The 27,042-nt window shown below is 36.5% G+C and overlaps 1 protein-coding gene across 2 annotated transcripts in view; it reads right to left on the reverse strand.

The window, feature by feature from the left end:
* Nucleotides 1–680: 680 nt before the first annotated feature.
* The window catches only part of CCHR1.PART2H1orf115 (chromosome chr1.part2 C1orf115 homolog), a 163,699-nt gene continuing 137,337 nt past the window's right edge, over nt 681–27,042 (reverse strand). For both annotated transcript variants that reach the window (XM_044057783.1, XR_006362976.1), the window contains one exon: nt 681–914. In XM_044057783.1, coding sequence (XP_043913718.1) covers nt 792–914 — 123 coding nt within the window. In that variant the 3' untranslated portion in view covers nt 681–791. The remainder of the gene's footprint in view (nt 915–27,042) is intronic.

The raw sequence follows: 27,042 nt of genomic DNA on the forward strand, positions 1-27,042 counted from the left end.
GATCTTCCTTTGAGGATGAGGTCTTGTGAGTTTTCAGGAATATGAACTGTAACAATGAGTGAGAAGGTCACTGAAAAACCAATCAGTAAAAACAAAATGAAAACTCCAGCAAAGCTAGAACTTCCAATAAGTGACTTCCAAACCTCTCGTGTCAGAGGCACACGGGATATATGCAGTTGATCCTTATGAACATCAGGTGTTTCAGATAATTGGCAATTCTGAATGCCCATGGCTTGTTTTGTTGTTTTAATGGACAATTTCAGGCCAATAAAGCCAAACCCCACTAGCTGTGGATATGCATATTTTGGCCTTGTTATGACCTCATCGGCACAGCACAAGCAGAGTATTTGACTAAGCATTAGAAACACAGGGCTGTTATACCCAGCTGATGTCCATTATCATTAGGGTCACACTTATTGGAAGTTCTAGCTTTTTTTACTGATTGTTTTTTCAGTGACCTTCTCACTCGTTGTTTTAGTTTGTTGTTTGGGATATTTTTGCAGTGACCCTGCAGTGACCCAGAATTTCCAAGTAGCTGTAACACCTGATGTTCATAAGGATCATCTGCATATATCCCATGTACCTCTGACACAAGAGGTTAGGGAGGTCACTTACTGGAAGTTCTAGCTTTGCTGGAGGAATATGAACTGTGGTATTCTTTTTCAATTAGAGTCACTTGATCATTGTGGAGACTATTTATTTTGTTGTCACCATATTATGATTGTATGTCAGAAATTATTTTGTCAATCATGTCAGATCCTGGCAGGCAGTATCAGCAGTCCTTTAGTCTTCTATCTGTGGACACTTGTAGTCAATACAGGGATCAGCATCCAGGGAGAAGAATATGCTGTTGCAAGCCCCTGTAATCCGGCAACAAAGTATTTCCAGCCTCTATGTGCAGCCTTTCCAACATTCTGTAAAAGAGAAAAGCAGACAATAGATGACACGGACTGAAGGGCATATTTATTTAAGACTGTTTATAATCTACCACTGAAATATGTCACTGATACTCTGTAGACATTAACGTGGTCCATAGAAGAAATAGATATGTAAACTTGTTACAAAACATATTAGGTAAACCTCTGACACATTTTAAATATTAACATAATAATATGGAATATATAGGAAACAAATCTGGAAGTTTGTCACAACCTAATTATCCTAGCAGCTTGCCTAGATCTAAACCTCTCTAAAGCTCTTAACATGAACATGATATGTTTGAGATCCAAGTAGTCTTGGGCTCTCGAAGTAACTATTCAATAATATCATTTCACTACTTACGTCTAGCACAAATACTCATAAAAATTCAGACAGCAACTAATACAGTCTGTAGATTTGTACTTTATGCTGATAATTACACCCATCACTATGACCTAATGAAACTCTTCATCTGACTGCCAACTAGCAGCAAAGCTATTCTACTTTTCAACACACACTTTATTAAAAATAGTGAAACTTGGGCATTGTTCCCCATTAAAATCTAATTCAATTATCAGACAGCAAACCTGCAAGCTCATAAAGGACATGGGAGAAACTATGACACTGGCCAGAAGGAGCATTTAGGAAAATGGGAACTGCCATCTGGGACAATCTCCTAGCTGATGTTAGGAAGCAAAATAACTAGATATGTTTAAAGCCACACTGCAAAGGAAGCTACCTGCAATTGTTTTCAGAGCTAAGGATTAAAAGCAGGTATTGCAATTAAAATAAACGTTGTCTCTTTGTCTCTGCTGTTGGCAATTTCAAAAACATTTGTTAACATTCATTTCCAAAGTGCCAACCAATCAATTTGTACTATGAAAACAATAAACAATAAATTCCCATTGCATCAGGGCTAGCCACTAGCAGTGTAAACATTGGCTGTAGGCGATTTGGTCACATTGACTAACATTGATGTGACACCCTGATGCCATGTAAAAATGGGAAAAGGGGATTGATTACTATGACAATGATGACTGTAAATATGATTACTGTAAATAACATACTACTATATTGTAAATTTTGTATAAACAACTTACTACTTTAATATCAAGATGCTGCTACTTGATAATGATCTACATATTATCAAAACAATTCTTCAATGTGCTGTTTTCCTTATGCTATACTATATGTTATCAACTGCTTATTTGATGTACTGTCTGTATGTAACAATTGTTTAATTCCTACCATTGTGGCCCAGGTCATGGTTTAAAAAGGTTTGCTGAGCAGTATACCTACTCAGTTAAAAAAATGAAATACATAAATAAATAGATAGATAGATAGATAGATAGATAGATAGATAGATAGATAGATAGATAGATAGATAGATAGATAGATAGATAGATAGATAGATAGATAGATAGATAGATAGATAGATAGATAGATAGATAGATAGATAAGATAGTCTGCCATGCAAAACAACTATGCAAGTATCATAATGAGGTTGAAGAAGTTGCTACCTCTTGTCTACCAAGCCAGAAATGTACTGGGGAGCCACCTTGGCCAAAATGTACCAGGGGCATGATTTGCAGTTGCCAGTAAGTGGCAATACAACACCAGCTTTCAGAAATAAATGCTGATACTGCTTTTGCAGTCAAGGCTGCTGCATGTGGGGTAGAAATTAATGTCAATACAGCATTTGCAATCTGGGCTGAAGTGCTTCAGTGTTCAGTGCGTGGTATCTAGACAGTAGCAAGCTTATTAGAAGAACCATCACCTGGGAGGAAAGGTCTTTTTTTTCTTTTTTGGTCCTCAACCAAGACCAACACACACACACACACACACACACACACACACACACACACACACACACACTCACATATACACACACAGACACACACACACACAGTAACACATGTGAAAGGCTGGCACAGCTTTACTAGCTATGCCCCCTTTTGCCCAGACTATAAGGTAGTTTTCACTGCCACCAGCCAGATCCTTATCAGCTACTTTAAGGCCCTTAACAAAAGGTGTCCAATCTTACTGTGTAATATTAATATTAATACAAATGGTAGTTTGACCAAGAGCAAAGCTATTAGGAGGGACCCACACAGTGTCACCAAATAAATATGCAAGTACTCTCAAAAACTTAAATATCTCTAGACAGATCAGCCACAATGAAAGTTTAAAATATATTTAATAATAAATAATTAAAGAACAAGAAAATACTCTGTATATATTTGCAGTGACATCAGAGTTCAAAATCACAGGAAATATTTAAAACAACATTGCAGGACAGATTCAAACAAATAAGTAAACTTATCTAAACTAAGCTTTGCTATATTCCTGATTATCCAAGAGAAGTGTACTATTTCCTAGAAACTTAATTCATCAGAGGAAGGCAGATGTTGTGGTGAATGTTTTTTGTCAGGTCCAAGACAGAATACAGAATGCTCTGTCTCACTAAGAGACTCCCGAAATTAATATCTCAAATATTACTGCTAGGATAGATTACAGAAAGACATCATTTCTTGTCATCTGACTCTATCCCAGGTGAATCCACCACTGCTGGAATCTGGCAGTATTTAGTATTTATCTGTGAAAATACATAGAACTCAGATCTTTGGCAGATACTGGAAAACAACAATTATATTCTTCCACATTTCAAGACTAGTAATTATTTCGCCCTAAGGACAATACAGAAAAGCTGCCTAGTACAAACATTATGTCTCTGGCCTAGCCTATAAAATAATTTAATTTCAGCTATTTTGCTGAAGTTAACCTCCTGTATTCCAGTTTCCACTATTACAATATATACACTTAAACAGTTACAATAGTGCATGTACATTTCTGTTCTCTTCCACCAGGGCACACTGTGGTTACTTTCAGGGCCAGATTTCCCATTAGGCACTGTATTCACAGTACCTACAGCCTGCAAAATTTTTAGAGCCTACAAAGTAGGCAAACAAATTGAAAAAAGAAAATAATAAGAAAAAAAGAGTGCAAGGCAGAAATAAAAATTATTAAGTATTTCCGATCCTAAGAAATATTCTTTCTTCAACTTTTCTTTTCAGCAAAGTCTTTAATAATGTACTCAAAGTCAGTATCACAAGTAATGTCACTTTCAATACATAAAAGAGCCAAAGACAATAGGCGATCCTAGCTGACAGTTAAGCGCATATAATTCTTAATTTGCTTAAGTTTAGAAAATGATCTTTCTCCTTCTACATTTGTTCCAATTATTAATAAATAAATCCTTAATGCAGTATGTACATTTGGAAAACTTGTAACAAGTTTATCTTTTATTTGGGATTTTATCAGTTGAATCACTTCAACTACTGACTTGTTATCCTTGTAAAATGGCGAAAATATAAGAAATTTATCAACAAAATCTTCTTCCAAATCTGATAAATACATATTAACAAGTCTCTGGCTTTGGGTGGCCACTGTGGTGCAGCTGTTAGCATTGTCACATTGCAGCAAAAGGTTCTCCGGTTCGATCCTCGGCTGGGGTGCCTTCTGTGTGGAGTGCATGTCCTCCCTGTGGTCGCGTGAGTTTCCTCTGGGTGCTCCAATTTCCTCCCACATTCCAAAGACATGCTGTAGGTGGATTGGGCACTCTAAATTGGCCCTAGGTGTGTGTGCCTTCTGTGGAAGGTTGGGCAGAGGGCTGGCAACTCGATACTGTAAAACTCCACTGCCAGTCATGAGCAGACAGGTGATCTGCTGTGGCGACCCCTAACCGGGAAAAAGCCGAAAGAAGAAGAAGTCTCTGGCTTTCAATTTAACTTCATCTTTTGTTAAAGAGCTGTCTGAAAGGAAACCAAAGGTATCATGCAACATACTGCATGCTGCATGCCATTTTGTCATTTCTGTAACTAGTACATCTAGAATACGATAAAAAAATCTTAATTCAAGATGCATATTTTGCAGTCAGTTCTTGTACCAATTCATCAGGTGTTTCTTGAAATGGTCTCTTTCTTTTCCAATTTCAGTCTTTCCATTGTTTGTAATCAGAATTTTGAACAAGGTCTTTAACCATTTTTTCAAAGTCATCAAATTTATCCTTGACTCAAACCTCAACTAAATAATCCAGATGTCCAGCATATAATTTCACAATTATGCTCAGCTATATTTCAGGTTTCTGAAGTGCTTTATTTATTCTATCAATATTTTTCAGAATATCTTCCTAGATGACTGTCATTAATGCTATTTCTAAGATAGTTAGCTTGTTTATCAAAACTTTTGCTTCATGAACCACTGTCGGTTTTTGTTTTTGACATTCTGAGATATCAAGTAGTGTTGCACAGATTTGATTGTAATTTATCTTCAGTGATCAGACAGCATCATATCAGGATGATCATCAACTGCTGAATCCTGAACAAATGCACTCTATAAGCACTTACATGAGTGCATGGATCGTGCTATCCCAAACAGAACCAGGACAATATCCTCCAAAAAAAAAGAAACCAATCTGGTGGTCCCCTGCTATAAACAAACTGTACAACAGAAGGAAGAAACTGTTGCAAAAGAGAGTAAAATCCCATGAGTGGAGGAGCTCCCTGGTCAGCCTCAGTAAGAAGCTGAGATCCCTTATAAGATCCTCCAAAGCTAGCTACAAAAACAAAATTGTCACTAATTCTAAGAATAACCACAAAGCATTCTATAGCTATGTCAAGAATCTCGATAGCAACACCCAGATCTGCTCTGAGTTACAGCACAATGACATGAAAATTACAGAACCAACTGATATTGCCAACATCCTGGCAGATAGGTTCAGTGCTAACTTTATCCCCCCCTCACCCCCTAAAGGGCCCATATCTATACAGGAAGAATGCAGAGTCCCTGTAATCACAACTATGCAGGTAAATGCTGCACTCTATAAAGCCAAAAACACAGCATCCATGGGACCGGACAACATCCCAGGCTGCGTTTTCACAAACTTCAGAACAAACTGGCTCCCCACCTAAGCACCATGTTCAATAATAGCCTCGCATCAGGCTTTGTACCCACTGAATGGTGCACAGCAACAGTTATCCCACTCCATAAAAGGGGAGCCACCACTGATCCCAGGAACTATTGCCCTATTAGCCTGATGAGCCTGGTCTGCAAGGCCATGGAACGTATCATCATGGAACTCATAAACAAAGACATTGGTAACCTCCAAATTCTGGATCCCACCCTGTTCGGGTTTGTGAAAGGCATATCATGCCTCCTGAACCTGATCGACTTCTTTGAGGCAGTCACCAAAGCCTAGATGAGGGTAAGGTGGTTCAAACAGCCTATCTTGACCTCACCGAGGCTTTCAACACCATCCTCCATTTTGGAATTATAGCTAAACTCACTAAACTAGGTATAAATCCCTACATCACAAAATAGGTTGCCAACTGGCTCACTGACAGAACCCACACTGTAAAAGTTGCAGACTCCAAATCTGACCTCAAACCAGTGATAAGTGGAGTACCACAGGGTTTAGTCCTGGGACCTCTCCTGTTTGGTATTTACTTCTGTGAAGTACAGACTAACACACAAGGCCTCTGGCTAATGAAGTTCGCAGATGACTGCAAACTAGGAGCCATAGTAAAGTCCCCAAATGATGTGAACATCCTACAGAAGGGCCTCGCTGAGACAGATGCCTGGTGTCAGTGCCATGGCCTCAAGCTTAATGCCAAAAAGTTCAGTGTCATCCCCTTTGATAAAAACTCTGTACCCATGAACTACCACATAGGCAGCAATCTACTTAACACCAAATGTGTGATAAGAGACCTTGGGACCCAGGTGGACAGTAGTCTCTCCTTTGATAGTCACATTGCCATAGTAGTCAGGAAGTCCTTCTACATGGCACACCTCATCATAAAAGGGTTTTCATCCAGGGGAAAAAAAGGTCATTGTTCCCCTCTACTCGACACTCATTAGAACCATTATAGAGTACAACACACCTTTTGGAATGTACCTCACAAGACATCTGCAGCAGCTGGAAAGGCCACAGAAGTACCTCACAAAGATGATTACTGGCCTCAAACAAATGCCCTGCACTGACCGTCTCAGAAAACTCCAGCTTTACTCCGTAGCATATCACCAACTCCGAGGCGATCTCTGCCTAACATATAAAGCTATGTCAAACCCAGTGCTGTTGGACATGCTACACCTAAAGAAATCCCAATCCCTCTGAGCTACACACTCAACCTTGTCACCACAATAAACAGGACATGCTGGAGGGATAGATTCCTGTCCCAGAGACTTCCCATACTCTGGAACAGGCTAACCATCTATGTCAAGCAAAGTTCTTCATTAGCACTCTTCAAGGAAAATCTTGATGAGTGGATGGGAAATAGGAAATACACCCCGGGGATCACTTCTGTGTCTCTGCTCGACAGTGGCACAGGAAAATAACTTTATTGGATGGCGTAAGCCAGGGAACCTTGTTGGCTTGGCTTACATAGGCCCTTGGGCCAATAGCCTAGTACCTACCTATGAACACACACAGTTATATAAAGTAGAAGTGTAAAATGGTAATTGCTCAACTGACTTCAATCAGTCATGTGGTTTAACAATATAATAGTCGTGATTCTTTGCGCAGTTTTCAGTGATCATGATCACTTCCCACTTAAATGGTCATGTGACAGACTAATTATCCTGATTCATTGAGTGAGGAAAAGGGGAATAATCTGGTGGTGGGAGCAAGTGATCATGATAAGTTTGGGAAAAAACATGGGTAACAAGAACATCATGTCAGTCGGCATAATTCAGGGGGCGTTTATTCCTGTTTTTGCACAGCTCGAAGTGAAGGTGCTTAGGGCCTAGGAACACTAAAATCCAGCCCTGGTTATAGTTTAAGCACAAGCACTTTATAAAATACCTTTTTAGACCACATCTGTACAGACCAGTTTAATATACACATGACATATGGTTCTAAAACCTGAAACTGTACAGATTTTCACATAATGTCCAGATTTTTGCCTCATATTTGTGGTCTGTTCTTCATAAAAACTGTGGGTTTTTTTGGACAAATCACTTGGATGATTTCAGGATTAAAGTCAATAAATAATGACAATCATCTGAGTTTCAGACTTCATATCCTTCAGAAAAAATGTATGGTAACACATATCCTGTTATTCTAGCAGCTTTCTAAGTTTATAAGAACAATATTTAAAATGTGTCCCTATTATGGGGTCTTTGTCCCCCCATTTTGTCAGGCTTTGTCCAGATTTATTGCAGCAAGAGGTTGAGAGGTATGGTTCTAATACAGTTATAACACAATCATTTTATATAGATCATGTTGATATTCACAAATGACATATAATTATTTACAAAATTCTAGCTAGCTGGGCTGGCAGTATCTCCTTTCGTCACAACCAGTACTAATTTCGGATTGCTTAATTGTGCTGCATTGTCTATTTGCGTAATCTATACTTACGTTTGATCTTCGCTATAAATGAGAATCAGTGATCAGTAATGTATAACATTCTGTGGAGTGTTTAAGAAGAGGGTAGCTTGCGACCACAGACTATAAGCTGTTGTTCTTTTGGTAAGACAGTTTGTGAACTTGAATGTTTTTTGGTGCAATAGTTTGTATGCTACTGATGAAAGTAGTTGACTGCATCTCTGTGGTATGGGCAACCATATTGCCTTTGATAGGCCTGAGCTGTGGTGCTCAATTTGAGGCGGCCAAAGTGATAAACCTACATATAGTGCTGGTGGTGTACACTAAGTAGGCAAATGCAGCAGTGTGAAGGATGGTTTGAATTACTTTGGTGAAATCAGAGACAAAATGGTTGTTTCAGTCCTGTATGATTGCCTGTGATTTTTTTTCTTAGATGCAATGCCCTATGGGTTGACTATAATAGTTGCCATTGATAATGATTATACAGAACTGGGATGGATCCAGAACTAGATGATCTAGGCAGCTGCCTATGGCCCAGTGCTGGCAGAAGAGCTGGGTCACAACATTAATTTAATTAAAAAAATATATATTTGCTGCTTTAAAATTTTCCTTTTTCTGATCCAGCCAATGAGATGCAGCATGACACTTGCATGACATTTTGATTGCCTGCATTTCACAAATGCAAGAAGTAAACTACTTGAAAGAACCAGCATTCATGCAGCATGTATTTAATCCAAAAAGAATTAGGAATGCACAGCAGTGTTTTTTCAGGTACTCTTTGTGTTGAAACCGGCATTTATGAATTTTTTCAGGAATATACAAGCATAAGAAGCAAGCTAACGCAAACACAACCAGCACAACTTGTGGCGTGGATTTAACCTGAACAAAAGTTTCTTTGGTGTGTGTGTGTGTGTGTGTGTGTGTGTGTGTGTGTGTGTGTGTGTGTATGTTCTTGTTACAGAGGGCAGTTTAGTTAATTAGATCACTTGCTTAGGCTCAAAACTCTGTACCTTGATTGTTGGAGGCAGGGACCTAATCCTCTACACCAACTGCTAGACCCTCTGGAACATTAGTGAAAAAATACTATCAGTCAGTCAATAGAATTGGTTGAAAATTTTGTCATTACTGATTCATACATTTTGTTTCACTGCTTACCGGAAAAAATGTTCAAAACTACAGATTTAAAATGGACTTTAACAAATGTTGCTGTTTTAAACAAGAAATACATTTAAAGCAATCAGGAAAATGAATCAAATAACACTTTCATTTATGTGCGGTACTACAAATGTATGTAGGGGGGCCCATGGTTTGAAAATAGTCTGGGGACTAAGGTACACATAATCAGCCACTGTCCAGGTGTATTTTCAATGAATGTGAGTTTCATTGCATTTTCAATTAATGTGTGCTTCAAGAGAAAATAAGTTTATTGTTGATCGTGCTAGGTCAGTTTTCAATGTGCAACTGTTTTGTTTTGTTTAGCAAATGTCGTCAGTGATTGTGCAATAAAATCTAAAAATAGTGTTAGTGGTGCAACAGGTGCACTTCCTCTTGTTGCAGAAGGCTGTGGGTTCTGTTCCCACACCAAGTAGATGGATTGCTGACACTGTAGCACAGCATAAGGAGGGCACTGCACTCCTGTGTGTTGCCCCTCAGGTGAGATATTAAACCAAGGCTCCATCTACATAAGCTGGTAGTACCTCAAATGGATATCCCATAACATGTACTGAAAAGTATAGGGGAAGTTCCACAATGTCCTGGCCAAACTTCCCCTAGTAAAGTAAATACCACCTTGGGTCTCCTCTGAAAAGAGGCTACTAGCCTACCGAGACTAACTTGGTCAGCAGAGGACAAATACATTTTTAACTTTTAAATTAAATCCACATCTCAGTACTCATATTTCAAAAGTAAAGAAGAAAACAGTTGCACACTGGCAGTTCTGAACAGTGTTTATGGTACTTGGGGGAGACAGCCAAGTAATCAGATGCTGGAATGGCTGTGGGGGGGGCTGTCCTTGATCCATTTTCTTGTCTAGGCCTCCATTTGACCATGATCATTCTCTGTGTGGGGAAGGAGGACTTTCTCTCCACGTGGGATAATAATATCATGGATTACTGCAGGACTGACGGGTTTCTTTCAGAAACCTTTACTTTTACATAGCTGTGATCATTTTAGTTAGGTTGTTTATAATTTTAGATCATATTCTTCTCTAATCTATTTTTTGTCTGTCCTGATAAATGACCTCTGCAATGCCTGTATACAAAATGTAGTCTCCTATATGAACAACATGGTCAGTTTATCTTCTTCAACACTCATAGCTATCACTTAATTTCTGACAGAAATCTACATGATGTCAATCACTTGTTCTTCATTCAGGGACTCCTCATCTATCAGGGAATACAAAGACCATATTCTTTTCCTTACCATATAATAAACAAAGGCTGAACATTTCTCTGTCCTCACCAACTCAACTGCTGACCCTGAGCAAATCCTTTAAGTACCTTGCTTCACATTTAAAACTGCATCATATACATGAAACTTTGAAAAAGCAGGGAAAATGCAGTGATCCAGAATCCATACCTAGCTCATGCCAGATTGCCTGTTGCAGTCTGCAGACTGCCCCAGTGGTCCTTGTTATTAAGCTATTAAACAGACAGATCTGGTTTATTACCAGCCTGCAAAAAAAAAAAAAAAACTTTGGCAATCTTCTGTCTCAACTGGTATTGCTCTTCTGCAGTTTAGGATCTGATCTCGCAATTGTTTTCTTAGAGCAAAGTCTGCTAAGGAACATGTCCTTAGTACCTACCCAAACCATATAGCACTAATTGCTCCTGCACATTATTCACTCATCCATCCTGCTTTTGTATGACTGCCAGTGCTTATGTTCATTGTCTGCATCTACCCTTCCACATCGTGATTCCACAGCAGACTATTCTTATGTGTTCTACAAGTGCTTTCCAATACCTTCTCTGTGGGATCTAGAACAACTGACCTAAGTAAGACTGAGAGAATGTCGTCTGAAAAAAAGCTGAATTCATACAGTTTAAAACTGCATTAAAAACACACATTTTGTGAGGGAAAAAAATACACCTCTGTGGGGGTACCACAGACTCTTGCATCCCTACTTTACATAGACAATTCTGGGGTAACTATATCTTGGGATAAGTGAAATTTTCCCACTGCAGTGACCTCATTCAGTTAAACAGCATCTCATCCAACTGTGATCTATTGCAAAATTGGTGGTCATGCAAATCAGCTATTTCTCCTTCTAACCATATCCTTGCCATATTTTTCCAGGCTAGACCTGCCAACAGGTCCTTCCAATATCACCCCTCCTTCTAACAGGACTTAAATACGGAGGGTGGATATACTATTAACTGTGTGCCAGGTGCTGCATGCATCTGTGAAAAAGCCTCAAGCTGTGTATTATAAAGGAAGTTTAAAGTTTTGTTGCTTGCAATTCTGTATTTTTACTTATGTAGTCAATTATATTCAGTTTTCTGCTCGAGGCAAAAATAAATATGAAAGACAAAATACATTAAAAATACAAATAAAATAATGCTAAATGTGCAGTTTTTAATCACATTTTAGTATCAGAGATTATTGCACTGAAAAAGTTGTACAAACAATAATTGGTATGTGCAAAGCAAGATTCTTTGTAGAGAATAAGGCAATTCTTATGAATAAATGAGGACATCCCCTTACGATGATGCATGGCAGAGAGTTCATAATTCTATGGCAAGGTGTGGTTCAGTATGATGATATACAAATAACCAATTCCTGATATGTGCTTTCTACAAAGAAGGTGTTCATTTCTAGGTATCAAAACAGCGTGCATGTTATGCAGTATACCAGAGGGCTATTAGTCCTACTTGAGTGTTTTTAAGTAATCATATATTTTGTCACATTAAATTACGTTTCTGAAATCTGGAAACCATGAAACTAGATTAGTGAACAGTGCATGGGATATGTCTGTTTTACAGAGAGGCAGCATTAACCTATTTACACTTTGCAGCTGTGAATTATCACATGCCCAGCAGCATACACACATTCTTAAATTTCTGAGAATTTTCTGAAAAAAGTATAAGGCAAACAAATGTAAATGTCTTGTGAATAGCAAGCAAATCTGACTGAAATGTTCTACACAGCAATATATTTAAAAAAACTTATTCTTAAGAAGGATAGAATTCAGTGCATTCAATGCAGAAAAGTTCAGAATAATACTTTCTCTATATTTTCACAATCATCTCCTTGTATCCTGGAAACTGTACAGTCTAGACATATAGTGTCAGCAATACTTTTTTCTCACAAGACTTCAGTTTTTACATGATGGCAAAAAAACTTTTTTCTGAGTACTTGTTTACTAAAATATGTACAGAAATATGAAAAGCTATGACTATTACTAAAAGTATAACACTCAATATCTATCAAATTGTACAACCTATATCAGTGATCATTTCTCCAACATCATCCAAGGTTTCACCTGAGCTTATGCTATACTTTATAAATCAGATGCATACCTCTCAAAATCTTAGTGCAAGAGATCTGAACAAAGCCAAAACTACTTTATTTTTTATTTTTTTATTTAACATTTGTTGACTGGGAAAGTCCGACTAGGTTCCACAGATCCTGTTTTCAGTGGAGGCCCGGGGAGAAACACTCCAGAAGTGTTTGAAGTGTTGTCAGAAGTGTACTGAGGGGACAAAGGCCCAAAAATAGGGACAAGTTTAAATACTGGTCTTATAAACTTAGAAAGTTGATAGAATAACATATTTTGTATTAGCATGCATTTTCCAAAAGATATAAAGTCTGAAACTGAAATATCTGTCATTATTTAGTGACTTCAGTCCTCAATGATTTTCCTGAAAAACACAATTTTTATGAGAACAGACCAAAGATATAAGGCAAAAATCTGAACATTCTGCAAAAATCTAGACAGTTGGAAGGTATGGCCAGTTCCTTTTAGAAATATTGATATACTTATGTAAACATTGCTAGCAATATGTCTCCAGCATAATGCATTGCACATGTACAGTGGCAATGAATTTTTCTGTATTCCACCCTGACAATTCACACTATGATCTTTAGTCACATATATCTCCTTCAGTTTTGAAAATGTAAATATTAAATTATGTAACAAGTGACAATTTGTGTCTAATATTGCCAATGCAGTACATCCTAGACAAACAGTATTAATGTTATTTTTTTTGTTACACCCTACCCTTTCATATCTTGTCGAATTTCAAAAATGTCATGATGCCATAAGGAACTGTGTCTTAAAGCGTACACAAAGGCACTATAAGGTGTTAATGAGCTAAGAGTATGTTTTCCTTTGCTGGGCAGTCCTGTAAAATCTGGCAGAGAAGAGATTAACTTTATAAGAGAAATTAAATTTAGAGTGATAGGTAACATCTAGTCAGGTTATCTGAAACTCTTTTTTTCCAGTGGAACTGCTTCCCAGGAATGATACTCGCTTAAAATGTAGCCTTCTAACAGTCATACTGTCTTTTAGGATTTCACATCTTGTGGAGAATTGTTAAATAAACCAGACAGGTCACCACAGGCTGTTTGGGTAAGAATCTGGTTGTAAGATATGAGACAAAAGGGCTGGCGGGGGGATACAGAGGAACTTCTGGGAAATTAATATCATAATTACTGAGTGCCAAAAGAATCATTTTAACCAGAGTTGTTATCACAATCAATCTTCCACAGCCCCTTTTTCCCATTTTGGTAAATGGGTTCATGGTGTCACTTCAATAGTGACAATCATCTTGATCGAACATCTGCAGTTGCTATTCCATACTATGCATACACAAGCACACTCACACCTATGTCCAATTTACATTGTCTAAGCAACCTGCTGCATGTATTTTGAATGTGGGAATCATGTTAACAAAAAACACCTCTAGGCACATGAGTTCTTATGTATCATGCTTTAATGTTGGCAGAAACAGAAATTCAAACAACAGCAGTTCGCAAGGTAGGTGAAAGTGCATAGCAAAAAGCAAACAGCAACAGAACAAAATACAGAAATTCACAATATACAACACCAGACAAAAAATAATGGTTTGAAAACAAATGCAACTTTCACTTTAAGTATTAAAAACAATATTGCTGTGCCCACAGGAAAAAAACAGAGTGAAATGTCATCTCAGCAGAATAAAGCTAACAAAGCACAGATGGACTTACAAGTTAATAAGAGATCAACAAAGAACCTTGATGAGTGGATGGGTAACAGAAAGTTCACACCGGGGATCACACCAACAACACTACTAGATAGGGGCCAAGGGTACTAGCTGCTAGTACAATGGTCTAGGGAACTACTAAAGGGGCGGTGAATACCGCACAACATGGCTGGGCTAATATATGCCTTCGGGCAGATAGCCCAGTACCAACCTATGAACCTATGAACCTATAAACTAATAATTAGAGCATCCAGATAAAGATGAACTAGGAGTTTACTCGGGAAAGTCTATTCAACATACAATGCTCACTGTGCAAATTTGATGTAAGTATTTTAAGGAGAATGTGAGGGTGTAGAATAAATACTATCTTTAGTCTCTCTGAAAAGAAGCTACTAGTCTAGCGGGACTAACCAATTGAACAAAAAATAAATAAACAAAGTCATAGAATAAGTGACAAACCAGAGTGTATGATACAGTACCTATGAGCTTCTCCACTCCCACCCAAAAGAGATCAATCCTTTGTTTTGGAAAGCTGAGGTACAAGGCAAACAACCAACAGCTCCAAGTATATTAAGCATTTTACTATGATTAAAAGGAAGACCTTTTCAGCCTTAAAGAGGGTAAAGTCATTTGCAAGTACTGAGTAAAGCTGATGGGCAGTGTGGCTCTGTAACAGAGTAGAAAGGGCCTGTGTTAGCCAAGAAAATACTGATCAAATGAAAGGAGCTTCCTGAAAAATGAATGCCCTTACAATGATATACATCTTACAAGAGTTTAGATACGGAAAACAAAATAGTCATGTCTAGAAAATGAGGTCATAATATATGTGAGAATAAATGTAGTTATTGATTGCCTAAGTAATCAAATGTGTCTTACAGACCATAATGACTTTATCTTCTGGCACTCGTATACACAAAAATGGTCAAACCAAAACATTTACTAAAGATGTATAAAATAAAAATCCATCTTGAGTTTTAAAGTCAAATCATTAGCAGATTAACTACACCTTGGGCCCTGTGCAATTTCCAAATTATGGTCCCCCCAACACATACTTGTTTTTAGGACCACATATAAATGCAAGTGTTCTTTTAGATTCACCTTCATTGTTGTTTTTAATGTACACATATTTACATAGTGCTTTAAAATGATATTTTTGATTAATAAACAAAATCTCAGTGTGTTTTGAATTTTTAATCTTTAATATTTGTTTTTTCAAAAAGAAGGGGAACAAAATTTAGTAACCACTAATAACACCATTACTCATGTAATATCATGTCAACAATATGACCACTTGAACTGTTGGCCTTATAATCCAAAAATGTCCATAATCATCAGTTGCAGCCACTTTATTTACTGTATTTGCTTCACATGTCTAAGTGTAATAAAATATTGTCACAGTAAACCATTCTAACATGTTTACCTTATATAAATGCACATTTGTCCTGTAAAGCCAAATTAATGAATGTTTAAACTAATCATGAAAGCAGGTTGATTTTCATCCAAGGGCAGCCTCCACACCCAAAAGTTATAGCCATGTTGACTGTGTGCACCTTAGATGTCCAGTTTTAACACAAATGGAAATAATGGCCACTGTAACATATTTCAAGTTTGTTTCATGCAAGTACACAGTAGCTACAGTAAAGTCTTCTATCATACTTTAGCCAAAGTAAAGTATTTCAATTTACTTAACAGAAACACACTTGTCCTGCACAGCCAGATTAATGATCATCTAAAAATAAGCAGATGACAAGAGGATACGTTACTTTCATTCACAGACAGAACCCACCACCACCCAACAGTTGTAGCCAAATACAGTCTGACAAACAGTATTCACATAACTATCACAAAAAATAATGACCACAGTAATGGATTTCAAGTATATTTCTCACAAACACAGAGTAGTAGCCATAAGCCACAGACAAGTATTCTAAGTTATTTCACACCAATGCAAAACAGATTAGCAACTGTTAAGGAACAACAGATGAGAATAGGATAAGGCACTTTCATCTGCAAATAACTTCTCCATCCACATGCAGCAGTTATAGCTATTTGCTGACTCTGTTCATCTCAAACAATTGACTGTATTAAATAATAGTCACAATAAATGTACAATAACTTTGTTTTACTAAAACAGTAGCCATTTGGCAGATTATAATAGAGGTAGTTTGGTCAGCCATCCAGTGGGGCCCATGACCATCTGAGGTATAGTGGCATGGAAATAAAAAAATTAGAGGAATATAAAAAGAGTCATAGTTTTCTGTACACAATTGTTTACAAGACTGCTGCAATAACTAGTATTATCCAGCATGTCACTATGCTCAGATATTACTAATACATTCAATTTGATATCTAACTTTGATATCAAAATGTCCATTTGCTTATAATTAAACAGAACATTTTGATAAATCACATTTTGACAAGGATCTGCCACATAATGCATGCACTCAAGTCACTCCACAACAAGTACAAATACGACTCCGTCAGTGTCCATGCTGGAGTGAATGACTTGAGACGTACCTCCCTGGACTACATGAAAAGAGACATGGAAGAATCTCTTGGATCATGTGACCCAGGCAGGTATGACCCTAGCCCTAAGTAGCATTCTGCCTTTGCCCAGAATGATACCACAGTATAAGAACAAAATGATTGACTTCAACAATTGGCTAAGCTTCTGGTGTCATTCAAAGGGGATCCAGTATTTGTCTGCCTGGGAAGACATGATCGACAAACCACGATACTTTGCCAGAGATGGTCTGCACCTGTCACCCCTGGGATTCAGGTTACTGGCTAAAGCTCTTGCCACCCCTATAGTGCCTTATTTAGGCAAGGTTCAAAGGATAAAACCACCACCGTAACAGATACAAGCATGCAAAATTTGAAGGTAATGCTACTCAATGCTACAAGTCTAAACCTCAAAATGCACTCTCTCGATGCACTCCTAAAAATGGAGAACATCAATATCTGTGCAGTAACTGAGACCTGGTTCAAGGCTGCAGGGAGCACCCCTGCAATACCAGGCTACAATTCTTACCACACCTTTCGGCCACAAAACCAAGACCGAAACACTAAAGATGGAGGAGTCTGCATATTCACCAAGGATATTCACACCTGCAGGCTAGTTGCCCAACACAATGATTCTGAAATTCTCCAGGTGCAACTAACACTAGGTAAGACTGCAATCAAAATTGTAGCTTGCTACAGATCCCCCACCATGCCCCAAGATTCTCACTACACCTTTCTAAACATACTGGAAAATATTAAGATACAACTAAACACCCTAATACTGGGTGATTTCAACTACCCTGCCATTAATTGGGAAAACTACTCGGGTACCAACTCCTTTTCCCAACGGTTCTTGGAATTCATAAACTCCAATGCCCTAGATCAACTAATCCATTGTCCCACCAAGGGCTCCAATATCCTATACCTGGTCATTACCAACATAGGAGATAGATGCTCCACACCTATGGTCACCCCCTCATTGGTCAGGTCTGACCATAAGCAAATCACCTTTGACATCCACATCCCACCCCCACCCCCCAGTAAGGAAACCTCCTAAAAAAACTTCTCCAAAGCCAACTTCATGCTACTGAAGGCAGAAGTGACAAACTTCACAATACCCATGCAGACGGGATCTGGAAGTTCGACTGCAGAATCCTACACGAAGGCACTGTACGAGCACATCCACTTATGCATGAATCGTGCCATCCCAAATAGAACCAAGATGCTCTTCTCCAAAATAAGAAGCCAATCTGGTGGTCCCCTGCTATAAACAAACTATACAACAGAAGGAAGAAACTGTTGCAGAAAAGAGGAAAATCCCAGGATGCAAAAATCTCCCTCACCAGCCTCAGTAAGAAACTGAGATCCCTCATAAAATCCTCAAAATCTATTTATGAAAATAAAATTGCCAAAGATTCCAAAGACAACCACAAGGCATTCTATAGTTATGTCAAGAATCTAAATGGCAATGCTCAGATCTGATCTGAGCTACAACAGAATGGCATTAAATATACTGATCCCAAGGATATTGCCAATATCCTGGCAGATCGATTTAGTGCCAACTTCACCCCCTCTCACCCCCTAAATGGCCCATCTCAATACCAAAAGATTGCACAGCTACAGTTATCCCGCTCCACAAGGGAGGATCCACCTTGGATCCTGGAAACTACCATCCCATCAGTCTGACAAGCTTGATCTGCAAGGGCATGGAATGCATTATCATGGAACTTATAAACAAAGACATTGGCAACCTTCAAATACTAGACCCCACCCAGTTTGGGTTTGTGAAGGGCCAATCTTGTCTCCTGAATCAGATTGACTTCTTTGAATCAGTCTCCAGAGCTGTGGATGAGGGTAAGGCGGCCCACACAGCCTAGCTGGACCTCGCCAAGGCCTTCGACATCATCCCCCACTCTGGAATCATAGATAAACTTACTAAGCTGGGCATAACTCCCTACATCACTCGATAGGTTGCCAACTGGCTTACTGACAGAATCTGGACTGTAAAAGTAGCTGACTCAAATTCCAGCTCCAGACAAGTGACAAGTGAAGCACCTCAGGGATCAGTCCTGGAAATGCTCTTGTTTAGCATCTACTTTTGAGGGACTCTGGCTAACAAAGTTTGCAGATGACTGCAAACTGGGAGCCATTATTGAATCCCCAAATGATGTGGATATTCTACAAAAAGGCCTTACAGAAACAGATGCCTGATGCCAGAACCATGGGCTCAAGTTTAATGCCAAGAAATGTATAGTTATCCCCTTTGGAAAAAAACATGTACCCATGAATTACCACATAGGTGTCAGGACACTAAACATCGAAAGTGTGATGAGAGATTTAGGGACACAGGTGGACAATGGTCTCACCTTCGATAACCACATTGCCACAACAATCAGGAAATCCTTCTATGTGGCACACCTCATCATTAAGGGCTTTTCATCCAGAAAAAAGGAGGTCATTGTCCCACTGTACTCATCCCTCACTAGACCCGTCATAGAGTACAATGCCCCATTTGGTATGTACCTCACAAGACATCTGCAACAACTAACACCTCACTAAAAGAATCACAGGCCCAAAGCAGATGCCCTATGCTGACTGACTAAAAAATCTCCAGCTATACTCTGTCACATATCATCTACTCAGAAACAATCTCTGCTTAACATACATGTCAAACCCTGAGCTGTTGGACATGCTACACTTAAAGAAATCCCAATCCATCAGAGCCAGAAGCTCCAGGGACCTAAACCTTGTCATCACAAGAAACAAAACATGCTGGAGGGATAGGTTCCTGACCCACAGACTCCCCAGACTCTGGAATAGACTGCCCATACATGTCAAGCAGAACACCTCCTTGGCCTTCTTCAAAAGGAACCTTGACGACTGGATGGGAGATAGGAAATTTACCCCGGGGATCATGTCAGTCACCCTGCTAGACAGGGGTTCAGGGAAGTAAATATTGTGGGAAGAAATAGCCAGGGAATTGTTGTGACTAGGCTTGTATAGGCCCTAGGGACAATATCCTAGTACCAAACTATGAACCTATGAACATCTTAAATAACTATGTACACTATTTACATTAGCCTGACACTATAACAGATCTTAATGTATAAAGTTACTTTATAGGTATGTCCAATCAATTATCAGAGTGTCTGATCAATTATTGTATACTGTCAATCAACAATAAGACTTTTCCACAAAAGCTGTTGATAAATGCCTTTGGATAAATTCTTAGTTCTTTAACTTTAATTTCCAATAAGGCTTTGGTCTTCAATAGGCTGTAGAAGTCTTCTAACGTTGGTATTGTGTTTGTATTCCATCTTCTTGTTATACACTTCCTTGAAATTGCAAGTATAGTCCATACTAGATACATGTTTGATCTATTCAAATGAGGACCTTCATCTACATTTAATAATACAAGAGCTTTAGTTAAATAAAACGATTCATTAAATAAAGCTTGTAGAAAGTTATTAATACCATTCCAAAATGGCTTCATTTTAACACAGTCAAAGAAAATGTGGTTGCAATCTGCATTGTGTGCTTGCTCACATCTCCAACGTTTTCCTTTTATGGAAGAACTAATTTTATTGATTCTGTCTGGGGTTAAGAATGCTCTATGCAAGCATTTCCAATTAAAAACTTTCCAGTATTGAGTAACGGATGTATATTTTATCGATAATAAGATATTTGTTTTAATATCTTCATTTAACTGTATTAAGTGTCATTTTGTTATAGATTTCCAATATGAGGTTTTGTGTGTTGTTTTATAGTTTATCAATATTTTTTAAAATTTTGAAATACTGTTTCCCATGTCAAAGTCATTAGATATGATTTCATATATGTATTTCATAAATTCAGGTATTTCTTTAAATGAAGACTTGTTAATTATTCTACTTAAATCTTGCGAATATGACAGAATACTCTGTAAAGTTAGCTAGTCATGTTGTGGAATTTTGTATGTTGTTTTTATTACTTGCATATCTAAAACTTTTAGTTCTTTGCTACATTGGAGTTAAGAAACAAATCCTTTCTGTTCCCAGGAATTAATAATTTTTCTATATATTTTATGTGGAAAGTTCGTTTTGACTATAAATGGTGTTAAAAGATCAAGCCAGATTTTTAAATCTATATTTGCATTAATAATTTTCCTAAACGAGTCAATGTAATAATTAATAATATGAGTTTTAGTGGGTTTAGTTATGTTATATTGCATACTAATGCATAATATGTGCCATGGCAAATTGTTTTTATCTATTTGATTTTTTTTTTTTTTTTGTAAATCAAATTAATTTATTGATATTACAGTTAGTAATTCTTGCCAGTTTGTAGAGTAATTTGGACTTATCCAAGCTGAGATTGTTTTAGATATTGATGCTTTTATATATGTTTCTATATCAGGAATTTTTAATCCTCCCTGTTTCCATGGTCTGATATGCTGTATTAAAGCTATTCTGTTTCTTTTGTGAAGCCATAAACATTTTATTAGGCATGAATTTATTTCTTTAAGTATATTCCTTTCTGGTAACAGTTGTATTGCCAAGGCTATATATAGGATCTTGAGCAGTAAAACCATTTTTATTAACTGTAGTCTATCTTCAAATGTTCATATTATTTTGTTCCATTTTTCCACACAGATTTTAATTGTGTTGATGATATTGTAGCTTTTTAAGACTAATTCATTATTATCCTTGCATAACTCAGTTCTTAGATACTTATGGTAGATTCTTGTTTCTCTATGATGTGATTCCCCCTTAGTCTGCAGTTCTTTGTTTTTATTTAAAAATAAAAATGTAGATTTTGATTTATTGAATGGAGTCCTGAAGTCATTTGAAATTTGTCAATTAATATATCTAATTCTTCTAATGTCTCTTTTGTATTAGATAATGTTAATAATATGTCATCAGCAAATAGCATTACTTTAGAATTGTATTGTTCATAAACATCTATTCCTTTGATTTTTATATTGTTACGAATTATATTTGCCAATATTTCAATAGCCAGAGCAAACAGATTTGGTGACATGGGACATCCTTGTTTAGTGCCTTTTGTTATATGTATAGATTCAGAGGTAAAAGTACTTAACTTGACATACATTAAATTAGTTGTGTATATATACACACACACACACACACACACACACACACACACACACACACACACACATATATATATATATATATATATATATATATAAAATATTCTTTAAGAGTTGAACAAAGGATGCAGGAAATTCAAATAGCATTAGGAATTTGAATAAATAGTCCCAATTTAGGAAATCAAACGCTTTCTCTATATATAAGCCAATTATGAGTGTTTCTTTATTTTCTTTATTAATATAATCTATAAGAGAAATTATAATTTTAATATTGTCATGTGTGTGTTTATGATATATAAATCCAGTATGATCATTATTTACTGTTTTGGATAGTGGTATTTTCATTCTGTTAGTTAATATTGTCATAAATATCATATCGTCATTATTTAATAATGATATAGGTCTATATGAGGTACAGAGGTTTGGGGATTTGTTTTCTTTTAGGATTGGTGTGATTAAGGAATATCTCCAAGAGGGTGGCATTAAAGCTTGTGACTGAATTTGTAATAGAGTTTTATGGAAGAGGGATAGTATCTTTAAAGGAAAAAGTTTATATATTTCCATAATTATGCTATCTATACCTGGAGCTTTATTATTTTTTACCTTCTTTTATTGTATCTGCAATTTCTTAGTAGGATATGGGTGCTTGCAGATCTAGTTTTATTTTTTTATTTTTGTATTTTTTATTTTATTTAACATTTGTTAACTGGCAAAGTCCGACTTGGAATGAAGCCAGTTTTCAGTGGAAGCCTGGGGAGAAATGCTCCAGATGCATGTCTTTGTAATGTGGGAGGAAACCAGAGCAACCGGAGGAAACCCACATCAATGCAGGGAGGACATGCAGACTCTACACAGAAGGCACCCCAGCAGATAATCGAACTGAGAACCTCTTTTCTGGTATTTTTTTTTTCATATTAGAAAATTTTCATCTAGATTTAGTTGATCGATATGTATATTTTCTTTTTGGAAATGTTACATATAGTGATTTCTATAGGTATCAAGAATGTCACATATATGTGAGACATTTTCCCTTTCTTTTCATGGAAGATACTTTTAATGTTATTAGCTTTTGATTGTATCTTGATTCTTGTGGATAAATTATGTAGATATTTGAAAGAAGTGGCCAAGGCATTAATTTTTAGTTTTTCTAAAACTACACCAGTTTCATTTGTTAGAATTTCATTGTATTTATTGTTTAATACTCCTTTCTTTTTCATCTCCGAATGATTTTGATTTTTTTCAGCTTTTACTGATAAAAGTTTGGATTGCAGATCTAATAATTCAGAATCCTATTATCTGATTTTTTTATACCAAGTTAGGGTTTTACCATATATGTGAGCTTTTAATAAGTTCCCTATCATTATTTTATTTACCTCTCTGGTGTAATTAATATCTAAGAAGAACTGTAATTCAAATAATAACCAGGGTTTGAACTCTTTAATTTTAGTTATATATGCTGGAATTCTGGAGTTAAAGATTAATGGTTTGTACCCATGTTGAAGTTTTAGTATCAATGACTTGTGGTCTGAAAAGGGCAGGGAGTGATTGAGAAATTAATGATTTTAGAGTGTAAGTCATGGACAGCAACTATTTTATCTATTCTAGCTTGAATACCAGATCTGTGGTCTTGATGGGAAAACAACAAAGATTTATCTTCTTTGAATTTGAAAGTATCTACAAAATGAAATGATTCTACCCACTTGTTTAAAGCTTTTGATACAGCAGATGTATGCAGTGGTCTTTTATTTGTAGTTTCAGAAATATCAAATATACAGTTAAAATCTCCTCCTAATATTAAGTTGCCTTTATAATTATTTGTGAGAGTAAAGAATAGGTTAAATGGATTTCTGTGGATTTTTCTGAAAATGTGAAATAAATGTTCTGCATTTCAGTTTGTAGAGTGCACTCAGCTTGAACTCAGTTACCTAACTTGGCAAAACTATATAGCTTGGCATTAATTAATACGAATCAGAAGTAAAATATTTTATCTCTTATAAACTATGCAGCTTTGTGTAAAATTATCTACAAGCAGGTCAAGACGAACTCTTATATGCAGGTGTGTCTCATCAACATGATACGCAAGATAGGCCAAGGATGAAAAGAGTTATTCTTCAGGAACAGAATGTTTAAAATATGGAAAATAAACTGTCAGCAGACCAGTTTCAAAGGAAAGACTTATTATTCTGGCAAATTCTCTAAACTGCTGATGCAGGCAGAAAAGACACTATAAAGACTGGGACTTTTTATTTTGTATCAGAGACTTTGATTATTCTATTTTTGCAGACCTAAAACTGTAAGCTGAAGCACATTGTTGATGTATATATCTTTCATTGCTAAGCTAGATGTAAACCTTGTGTGCAGTAAATGAATGTCATAACAGCAGAACTGTCTCAGTGTCTTCATTGAGTAAAGGTACAGACTACCATGAAAAGTGTAGTATAACTTTAACATTATTGGAAATGAAATCCAAGTGTTTTTTTAACAGTTCTTGTTCCAATGCCTGGGAACCAGTATAGACTGGCTAGGGTCTATAGTCTGTTATTATATTTAACTATTACTAATGCCATAAGGCCTTTTTTATCTTCATACTTATAAATGATTTCTGAGTTAATCACGTTTGTTTTCCATAAAATAGTTATCCCTTTTGTCTTTGTCTTAAAAGTGGATTGTGCCAATATCATATATTGCTTAGGATTCCATTTGTAATTGTCATTTGTTTTGAAATGAGTTTCTTGAAGGAAGACAATTTGTGCTTTCTTCATTTTTAAATATTTCAGTAGATTTGATCTCTTGCTAGGATTGTTTAAGCCATTGGTATTAAAGATAATAAAGTTAAATCCTTCTTAGATTATTTAGATTATGTATTTTTTGTTTTATTGTGACTATTAAACATTTTGCTCTGATAACTATAAAGTATAGTATATGAACTTTTACAGGATATTATCAGTTTTATACTTTGCATGTTTACCAATAAAGTAATGTTTTGGTCAGGCATACTAAAAATATTTTTGTAAAATAACAAATTTAAATTAATAAATGTTAACAAAACTAAGATCCGCACTAACTATGGAATGAAAATCATTCCTAATCTAATGGATAAACCTAAATCCATCAGATTATCACTCATACCTTGACAATCCAGAACATCTGAGCTCCATAAATTGAATTATCATATGGAGAATATTTGTAATAGGAATAAGCAATATTTATATTATTTTGAACAGATATAGTACTATTGTAGATTAGACAGAATTCAAATACAATATAAATGTCTACTTATTGTATAAGCAATTAATATTTACATGAAAGATAGATGACAAGAAATTAAATCATAGTAAAGTAGGATGTATCATATGTAAAACCTCAGTAAAAGATTATAGCACACAGTTATTTAACATATTCACCTTATTGATGAAGTCTTTCAAAACGTATTACTTAATATAAATAGATGGTAATAATATTTATACCTAATGTTTATAATACAATGTATTTTACTGGATATATCAGAAGTTATATTTCATTGTTTGCCAGCATTAAGTAATCACTTTGTTCCTAACTTAAAGCATCAAGTTTGTTTTATGTGAACATTGATGGAAGTTAGTGCATTTTAATTATCAGTGCATTCCCCCCCACCACCACCATTTCCTACACATAAGGATTTTTATATCTGTCATTTCGTATTATAAAATGAGTGAAATTATAGGTTAGAAACAAAAAAAATCACTTATTGTGATTAATGATTACAAATTCCCTTTCCATATTTATAAATTGCCATTTTATGACATATACTGAAAGTTTTTAGATTTAAATGGCAACATTCTATTTTGTATAATCAGCAAAGGTTACACTGAGTGATTATTGTCAATTTAATACAATTTGGTCAGAATGTGATTGTTACATTCTGTGACATTCCTAGTTCAGGCTTCTATTGTTTCCCTACAACTTTGTCAGTTTGATGTCATGTATAAAACATTAGTTACCTTGGTAACAGCTTAAGTATTATGTATGATCAAGACAGATTACAAAACCACAATTCAAGTTAAAGTAATTATATGACTTGTTATGAACATTTACTTATATGAGAAAATCATCATCATTGATTTAAATTTATTGGCCATCCTACTGTATTCCATAGTACCAGAATACAAAAGTGACCACCCCTTTCAATCCATCTTGCTGTTTTAAAAATTGTAACTCTTCACTAAACCTTAACTTTTTAAACACATAAAACTTAAGTTACATACTTTCACATCTAATTTCTCTAGTGCACACTGCAGTGTGCATTTTTTTCATCTTACCTTTAAGCATCCCTCTGACTAGCACTTGCTCTAATACCTGCTGGAAAGCACTAGGAAGCCTTAAACTGATACAAACACTCAACTCTCCTTGTTAATAAGGAGAAATTAATCGTAGGCACCAAACAGCCTATAATTGCAAAGTACTTGCTAAGGTAAGGGAAAACAGCTCCTGTAATTTACAAAAAAAAAAAAGCACCAAACCAGGCACGTCCAAGGGTCAGCTTCCGGTGATTTCTCCTGTCCACCTGGTGAATCTGGGCAAACTGGGGCAATGCAGCAATTGCCTCATGTACACAGACAACCCTCTCCTCCTACCACCCAACACTACAACCTGTGAGAGATGCACTTACACAGCCAAAATGGAAGCAAAGCTCTTTCCACCCAAGACTGTGCTAGACAGTTAAGAGGAGAAGGTTGACACCCACACTACACCTCAAGCAACACATAGCCCTTCTAGACCCACACCAACACCAACACCCACATATAGCAACACTAAATCCACATATGCGGATGCCCTTAACTGTAACCTGCCCAAGCAACAAGGACCTCTGAAGCTGAAATGCAAACAAACACCAATCACAACCGAAGTGTCACATAGCTCACAACACCAGTGTGCCACCCAGCAACAGCCCATAAGGCAAGACAACAAACCTAACACTTTAGTCA

Source organism: Protopterus annectens, chromosome 1.part2 (genome assembly GCF_019279795.1).
Source record: "Protopterus annectens isolate FY-2018-M chromosome 1.part2, PAN1.0, whole genome shotgun sequence".
Lineage (NCBI taxonomy): Eukaryota > Metazoa > Chordata > Ceratodontiformes > Protopteridae > Protopterus > Protopterus annectens.